At 34.2% G+C, this 9,055-nt stretch overlaps 1 protein-coding gene across 1 annotated transcript; it reads right to left on the bottom strand.

The window, feature by feature from the left end:
- Positions 1 to 1,890: 1,890 nt before the first annotated feature.
- On the bottom strand, positions 1,891 to 6,034 carry LOC134848249 (uncharacterized). Its single transcript, XM_063865633.1, has 3 exons — positions 5,342 to 6,034; positions 4,503 to 4,616; positions 1,891 to 2,336 (listed from the first exon to the last, which is right to left on the bottom strand). The coding sequence occupies exons 1-3, from the start codon at positions 5,441 to 5,443 to the stop codon at positions 2,169 to 2,171; spliced, it is 384 nt and encodes a 127-aa protein (XP_063721703.1). The 5' UTR covers positions 5,444 to 6,034; the 3' UTR covers positions 1,891 to 2,168.
- Positions 6,035 to 9,055: the final 3,021 nt, after the last annotated feature.

Raw genomic sequence — 9,055 nt, 5'->3', positions numbered from 1 at the left:
CAGCTTCGTTGCTCTGTTGGGGACTTGCATTTTGTTATCTACCACCTGCAATTGCATATATACTTCTTCCTGAAAAACTTAAGCTAATTTGATGACAATCTTACTATTTCGGTTTTACATTATCATCAGCTCTCTGAGTGTAATCGTAATTTGGTATAAATTAATCAACCCAAAATCCCCAAAAAATCCGGATGTTCAAGTTTCACAACACGGGCAGTCTTCTCATCTAAAACTCAGGCTTTTTCAAATTCCCTTTCAGATTGGAAAAGAGCAATGAACGCAAGTAAACGTAAAAAAAACGATTTATTTTTTCACTGATCTTCAACTTTTGAACTTCGCAGAAAAAAAATAGATGGCCTTAAAACTCTTTGAATTTGTAAAACAAATGATGATGGACACTTTTTTGTTGAATTTAACCCAATTTGAGAAACTGGATCAAAATGGTAAAACTTTTATTTCACTTTTATAATTAATTTCCATTTTCGAAATTAGAAGTCGATCACGTTTTTCGTGACCTTTACAATTTAACTGTTCAATAGTGGAGTTTACCTTCCTTTTAACAATAGATATGCTATGAACTTAAAAAAAAATCACAAGTCAAACCGCGAAAAATCAAAATTGAGCGTGAACAAACTTGAAGATTTTTTCCTATTTAAGGAAAATTTAAGACCTATATAAAAGTACTCACTACGTTAATTACTCTTAAGCAGAGTTTTCAAAGATTTTTCATTGTCAATTACCGTATTAGCAATTTTTAGTTAACATTATACGACTGCGCTTTTAATAGGGGGTACGAAACTGGACAGGAGCCAAAATTCGATTTAAAAAACTAAGGAAATACAAAAGATAAGTTCTGATTCAAGTTATCCGCACAAAACGAATAATATTTGAATATAAAACACGCGTTTGCCAAATTTTCATTCACTTTTGATAAAAAAGACAGAACAAAATGTGCAGAGAATTTGGTTTAATTAAATCGTCAAAATTCGGCCAAAAACTTTACCTAATAATGGATCATTACCCCAAAAATGGATAAATTTTGGGTTTTTTAGTCAATCAAAACTATCTGTTCAAATGTCTGCAATCAAAACATCAAAGTCAGCTTCTTATGTATCAGAACAAAGCTTCAGAAATTTATATTCTTCTGAAAATTCTACAAATAATTCTATTTCGTTTAATAATAAAAAAAAAATCATTTTATATTAATTAACTGTACTAATTTGTTAATTTAAAACAATTTTGAAACGTAGCAACTTTTGGAGAAAACATCTTCAGCTTCGTTGAGCTAGATCAGAAAGTTTCAGAGCTGGAGTTTTGTAAGCAACTAAACCGTTAATTTTGGCTTAATTTTTGATCTATTTACAATTAAAAAAATCCAGGTCTAATTTTTCATTTAATTTTTTTGAAAGAAGTAACCTTCATTTTGCAAAATAATTTGATATAACAAAGTCAAAGTCAACAGGCAGTGAAAAAATATTAATCAACTCAAGAAAATCGAGAAAAAAAACAATATTATTTTTTTTGCTAATTTTCCAACTCCATTCTCAACGAAAAAAAAACTATCAAGCTTCGAGCTCTGTAATTTTCATGAATCTTTCATCATCATCATCATCATCAGTGTTTTGATTTATCAACCTTTTTTCGCACTCAGGGGTGGGTCCATTTGACTAAATTCATGATTGACAAATTTGATAAAAAAATACCCTGTTTGAGAAAAATGGATCTCTAGAAGATCTGTTTTTAAGTAAAATTTTCAGCCCGAATTTTGCAATATAAATTGCTTTATACTGCAATATAAATTGCTTCTAAGGAATAATTGTATCATCCTTTTTGTCTAAAACAAACCCAATTTCAAAAGTATGATTTTCATATTTTATTAGTTATGCCCGGATAAATTGAAACAGCACTGTATTTATTCATCTACTAAAATTTTATCAAACTCAGTTTTTGTGCACATAACTATAATAATATCAGTAACTTTCAAAACTACTTTTTCCTTTCAATGGCAGTCTATCGTGTGAAAACTAAAAATTATAATTGCACTTCAGCTTTGCGTTTTGATATTTTATTTTAGCCACCTCTTCAAACGAAAAATATGCGATTTTACTAATATGAGGCTATATTTGACTGGGAGGCTACAATGGGTAATGGGGAAGTGCGTTGATTCCTCAGTGTTCCACAGCTGCATCTCCCTTGCCCGTGATAGCACTGTAGAGCACTGGAAGGTCCTGGTGCAGCTGGAATGACCTGCGGAATACCAGCTTGGTCTGGTGGTTGTTCACAGAGTTGGTCGCCAGTTCGAACCCCAGTTCCATAAACACGTCCAGCAGACGAACCTGCGATCAAATTTTACACAGAAACGAAGCGGAGCTGGAGTTAAAAAACTGAGTTAAAAGTAGCTGGAAAAAATAACTTGAACAAATTCGATTAACGAGCGGCAACTAAGGCATAAAAATTCTGGGTAACCTGTTAAGCGGAACATAAACTGCTGTCATAATAAATTTTGAGCAGAAAATTTCGAAAATTGGTCTCAACCCATACCTTTAGTGGTTTCTACTAAAATAAGGTATTAGTAGTTTAATAAAGGAGAGCCCAATTTCCGTTCTTTTAATTGAACTCCATGTAAAATTTGTCAGGGTACTTTTCCAAAACCATGCCTACTTTTCTACAAAAAAATAGAGAGTAACCCTTTATGCAGGTAAGATCTTTATATCAATTAAATCATTAACCGCAGAATATTAGGGGCAGATTTACAGAAAAAAAATAAGTTTCCAAAAAACTATCGATATCTCAAAAGCTTAATTTTTCCTTAGTCAATAAAACTTTTCTACAAAAAAAATGACATCGCTGCTTCTACAGGTAAGTTTCACACAAGCAGTTACTTCAATTGAAAATATAATCGCGGAGCCATTTATACAGAAAACATTTCCATAACCAGTTTCTTCGATTGAACTGCAAATCTGAGATTTGGCAGGGTAGCTTTCGAGAAAAGTGAAATTGGAAAAATGCGAGAACGGAGTAAATTTCCAAAAACTGACTATTTCTTAGGACACAACAACTTTCGCACAAAAGTTAAGGAGTCTCAGCTTCTGCACGAAAATTGATTCTTCGACTGAACCTAGAAGTATAAAAATGGCTTTTTCGAGGGCTGTAGCTTTTTCTACATAAATAAGGGCGTACCAGCTTATGTAGCGATGAAGTCCAAAACCTGTCATTTCAAATGAATCATTCATTTCGAAATTGTCAGTGTAGTTTTTGAAAACAATCAAGCTTTCAAAAAAACTGTCGAAAGTTCAAATTTTTACTTTTCCTTAAAGCAATATGAATAACACAAGGGAAGATTATCACAAGATGTTTCCTCAATTGATTCTTTAAACCCAGATTCGGGAGGATATTTTCAAAAAATGACCAAACTGTGAACCATGGCTTTTTTGAGGCCACAATGTTTTCTATTTAAATTAGGGCGATGCCGCTTATACAAAAGAGATCCATGTTACACATTCTTTCCATTGAAACCTCAATCTCAGATATGCCGTGGTAGTTTCTGAAGAAAAAACCCAAGAAAATGATAAATTTTCTTCTGTTGAAAATGGAGTTAGATTAAAGAGACTAGAGAAACATGCAATTTATTAGCCGGTCTTTTCGTTGATACAGGTTTATTGAAAATCGGTGAAGTACTTGGCGAGAAGAAAAAGAATTATAGCGAAAAAAATCCAAACCGCCTAGAAGAAAGAAAAACTTGAACTCCCATACATTTTCAGAATATCTGCTTAATCGAATAGAAGGATTTTGACCTCGAAACTACGTAATATAAGTGGGCTAAGCCGACAAAGCATTGGCGGAAACCGTTGAACCGAAAAAAGCAGACTTAGTAAAAAGTCAAATTACAGAACTTTCAATTATTGTGAATAATTTTATATCAAAATAAGATGCATGCTTTACAAAGAAAGCCAAAAGAAACAGTACAAGATAAAAAAAATCCAATTTAAAAAACGGAACATGAGTCGAAAAAAAAGCTAACTTGAAAACCAGGAATCCAAAAAATATCAACATTTTTTCAAGCAAATTATAAATATGGCAAGAAACGTGTCACACGCGTTTAAATAGTATAGATTCATGACAAAATTGCGCGATGACTTCATCATTACGGCTCTACGGCTTTATCGTTAGCCAAGTGCATCAAAAATTCACAGTCATTGTTCAGCATGTTTTCTGCGCTCCAAAAGGGGAGTGTAGTAGTGGTGCCATTTCCAAAGACTGTCATAAAATGATTGAACCTGAGCCTAAATTATGCCAATATGATAACGCTGTAGTACATAATGATAGAGACTTTTAATGGTGAAAACGAACTTCGTTTCCAGATGTTTTTTTTCTTGTACCATAGACAAGTTCGGATGACAACGAATCATATCTCCTGTTTGAGACCCTTCAGTCGCGATTTGAACTGCAATGAAAACTTTCCATTTTTTAAATTTCATTTTAAAGTTAAAACTGCAACTGACCTCATCGTCCAGTCCGATGTTGGGTGCCTTGAACCTCATCACTCCTGGTCCCTGTTTGGCCTTCCAGAGGGGGAAGTACTTCATGAAGGCACTGGTAACACTCACCAACGTATCCTGCAAGACCAACATAAAGCATACGCACATTAAAACATGTTGTGGCGAACTAGGATGCGACCAAAAAAGCCCAGTATACATCAAAGAAAGCTATTCTTATGAACCAATAACCTGACACAACATTATCAACCAATCGACGTTATTCAGATTGCACTAAACAGTCTGATTTTCGTCTTGATATTTTTTTTCGAATTTTCGAACACTATTTGGCTGGCTTACAGAATTATTGGCTCTACCGGCATAAGGGATTCCCCCATCTTAACTACTACAGCTTCTGTTATCAGGCTAAAAACAGATGTCAATTGATAGCGAATCTTTTCAAGTAGAGAAGCATGAGATTTTTTTTTGAAAAACGTGCAAGTTTTGTTCTCTTTAAATGAGCCCAAAAGTTCAACTGAAAGCAGGATTGAATTCTGCCGCTTTAACTCATAAAAAGTGGACCAAAAAACGAATCGGATTCTCTTCCTTTCTCAGTTAATTTTATGCCAGCAAAAAGAAAACTTAACTCACAGTGTTAAAAGACTCTTTCCTATAATCGCCCCACCCCCTTGACAGATTATTCTGCCCCTAATTTGAAAATGCTAACCTTGTGAGCTATGAACTCTCTGTTCTTTTAAAAGAAAGAAAACTCAATGAGGTGGGTCTATAAATATACAATTGTTTGTTACTAGTGTTGATGGGGTCTGGGCGATAATGGTAAAAAGGTCACAGAGACGAAGGGCTACCTGGGCTTGGTGGTGATTGAAGTAAACTTCCACTCTTTCTTCTGGTCCATGTATTAGGATCATCAGGTGATTGGAAGGGGGATTCAACCGACCAGGAGCCATAACATACACCAAAGAAGCCTTCCAGTTTATTTCAAGAAATTACAGGGGTGATTTTATTCCTTTCAGCCCAGAAGTTGAACTAGCAATTTTAACAATAAAGTTAAAATCGATGAAGCGAGAAACTTTTTTTTTACCGTTTTGTCTTCTGCGGCTAAAATTCCAAAGATAATTCACCGGAGTAAGGGACAAAAAATATATTGCCTTTCTTCCCACTGTTTACTAATTTGTTTACGCAAATGAACAAAATAGAATCTCAAGCATGACCGAAAGCAATTTTGCAGGTGATATTCTCCTACAACAGAAGGAAGCTTTTTAACAAATTGCTTCAAAATGGATCGCTGTCAGAAATCCAAGTATTCTTCATATACGAAAATGTTACAATAGCAATTTTATATCGCTAAACAAGAAAACAAAAAATGCTATTCGTTCTTGGGTAAAACCAAATATGATTTTGGGCTGAGAGTTTAGGCATTTGCTTCTGGCATCTAAAGCCAAGCGGGGCTCTAGTTGAGCGAAGCAATTTTGGATGCTTTTTATTATCAACAAAATTGATTAAGAATCAACCAATTATATCGGTGGAATGATCACTGTTAAAACTGATGGTTTTGGTGTTTGGCTCTTGAAAGGAAATTATTTTAAGGGCACCCATGATTTATGATGATTAATAGAAATTGCGAAAAGATTGCAAAGGAACCGCTCAGGCAAAGTTTTTAATCGATTCATATTCGCAAAAAACCCTTGGACTACGTTATTTCAGCAATACCTAGATTCAATAGCACTGGCTGATTTAGGTGAGGCATGGGCGTGTGGGACTCAGGAATTGACATCCTTACTATGTCGTCTATATGGAAATCACTTGAGAGCAATACCGTTACTGTATTTTCAATGAGAAAAATAATGCCCAATTGGTCCAAATTAACCACATTACAGAACCAAAAAAATGGGCTCGTCAAATGACAAAGCGTTGATTTCAGAAAACAAACTGAATAGTCAAAGAACAATAACTGTATTCTCATCAGCACCGAGGCGAACTTGCGCTTCGCAAACACAAGCGAGAAAACGACAAACTAGTTAGCTTGTGTTAACATTCTACACACAAGTCGAGTTGAAACTGAAAATCAAAAACTTCACGCTTAGGCAACGCTGAACGTCGCAAATGAATGCAAAAAAATGAAGAAAGAACCTTAAAAAGTACAAAAAGCAATAAAGAAAGACACAATGAAAGAAAACAACTTCAGACGCAATGAAAGAAAACAATTTCAGTACTTAAGCGAAGCTGAGCTTCGCTGAACTTGTGATCCAAAAACAATTGCCAAAGTTCATAGATAAAAAAAATTAAAAACCGGATACAAAGCCATCTTCTAAAAAATCTTTTCGTGCAAGGCGATCAACAGCTTGATCAAATTTTAAAAGATTTTCCTGAAAAAAAAAACGAAAAAGACATCACAACCTATATAAAAGACAAACACTTCGTTATTTCAAGCATTTCCTTAAAGCTCTTTCAATTTCAAAAACAATTTATGATTGTTACTTTTTCGATAAAAACTAGCTCAAGTTGAGAAAAGTGGATCAATAGTTGAATCCACTTTTGAAACTAGAAGTCAATCACCATTTTTGCGCCATTTCAACGTTCATATTTGGAGAATGCTGCTTGGGTAAACTTCAGCAGAGGAATTTCAACTGAACTCAAAAATTGCATAGATACATCAGCGCATTCATAAATGCATTAATATGTACGAATATTAAAACTTTTTCCTGAAAAACAAACAAAAAAAACAACCAATACCTATAGAGTTCTTCACTACGTTCAATACTCTTAATAAAACTACTGCTAATGTCGGTGTTTAACCTGCAACAAGTAGCTTAAGAGTCTTATGTACTTCAATCTCCTCCAGGGACGGGCTCTTGAGCACCCCCTCCCCACATACACACATGTGAAAATCAATTTCGAAAAACAATTTCAACGTTCTGAAAATGCAGTGAAACTTTCTATTATGATTAAACTGACTATTGTGAACACATTTCTTTTTCATACTTTACATCGCAACATCTCACATTCACACGCAGAGAACTGATGCTATGAAATTTGCAATACAAGGGAGAGTATTTCTAAAGATAATGTTTGTACAAATAGTTTTTGGAGAGTTAGGTTGGAAAAAAGTAGAGTCAAACTAAAACACTACGCGTACTAGCTCGCTAGGGTGAATATTCTACAAGCAAGGTAAGTTATAATTCAAAACAAAAAAAGTTGACGCTTATGCGACGCTGAACGTCGTATATGCATGCAACACACGGAAAAACTTTAAAAACAGAAAGACGACCTTTAAAAAAGTATAATATTATTATAAAAAGGATGCAATAGAAAACAACTTCAGCACTTAGACGAAGCTGAGCGTCGCACCACTTGCGATGCAAAAACAAACACTTTTCAATTTTTAGATGAAAATGATTCAAAAACCGGATAGAAAGCCGTCTTCTAAAAAACGATTTCAAGTTAGAAAATTAAGAACACGAGCAAATAAAAGATTTTCCGGATACAAAGGCAAAAAAATCATCACGGTCTAAGTAAGTGACAAAACACTTCGTTATTTCAAGCATTTCCTTAGAGCTCTTTCAATTTCAAAAACAAATTATGATTGGTGCTTTTTCGCTAAAAACTAGCTCAATTTGAGAAAAGTGGATCAATAGTTGAATCCACTTTTGAAACTAGAAGTCAATCACCATTTTGCGCCATTTCAACGTTCATATTTGGAGAATGCTGCTTAGGTAAACTTCAGTAGATGAATTTCAACTGAACTCAAAAATTGCATAGATACATCAGCGCATTCATAAATGCAATAATATGTACGAATATTAAAATTTTTCCTTAAAAACAAAAAAACCACGACCTATACAAGAGTTCTTCACTACGTTCAATACTTTTCATAAAATTAGTGCTAATGTCGGTGTTTAACCTGCGACAAGTAGCTTAAGAGTCTGATGTACTGCAATCTCTTCCACGGACAGGCTCTTGAGCACCCCCCTCCCCACATACACATATGTGAAAATCAATTTCGAAAAACCATTTCAACGTTCTGAAAATGCATTGAAATTTTCTATTATGATTAAACTGGCTATTGTGAACACATTTCTTTTTCATACATTACATCGCAACATCCCACATTCAGACGCAGAGAACAGATGCTATGAAATTTGCAATACAAGGGAAAATATTTCTAAAGATAATTTTTGTACAAATAGTTTTTGGAGAGTTAGGATGGAAAAAAGTAGAGTCAAACTAAGACACTACGCGTACTAGCTCGCTAAGGTAAATATTCTACAAGCCAGGTAAGCTATAATTCAAAACAAAAAAAGTTGACGCTTATGCGACGCTGAACGTCGTATATGCATGCAAAAAACGGAAAAACCTTAAAAACAGAAAGACGACCTATATAAAAAGTATAATATAATAATAGAAAACAACTTCAGCAATAGAAAACAACTTCAGCACTTAGACGAAGCTGAGCTTCGCACCACTTGCGATGCAAAAACAAACACTTTTCAATTTATAGATGAAAATGATTCAAAAACTGGATAGAAAGCCGTCTTCTAAAAAACGATTTCAAGTTAGAA

The sequence above is a fragment of the Symsagittifera roscoffensis genome, chromosome 6 (assembly GCF_963678635.1).
Source record: "Symsagittifera roscoffensis chromosome 6, txSymRosc1.1, whole genome shotgun sequence".
In the NCBI taxonomy this organism is placed as follows: domain Eukaryota; kingdom Metazoa; phylum Xenacoelomorpha; order Acoela; family Convolutidae; genus Symsagittifera; species Symsagittifera roscoffensis.
The sequence above is the reverse complement of the archived record's forward strand: the minus strand, read 5'-3'. Positions and strand labels throughout refer to the sequence as shown.

Excerpts from the sequence above, each read along its gene's own strand:
- LOC134848249 (XM_063865633.1), bottom strand. The coding sequence starts at position 5,443 with ATGGCTCCTGGTCGGTTGAATCCCCCTTCCAATCACCTGATGATCCTA. Across the intron at positions 4,617-5,341 it reads TCAATCACCACCAAGCCCAG|GATACGTTGGTGAGTGTTAC; the intron begins GTAGCCCTTCGT and ends TTGGTCTTGCAG. Across the intron at positions 2,337-4,502 it reads ACATCGGACTGGACGATGAG|GTTCGTCTGCTGGACGTGTT; the intron begins GTCAGTTGCAGT and ends ATTTGATCGCAG.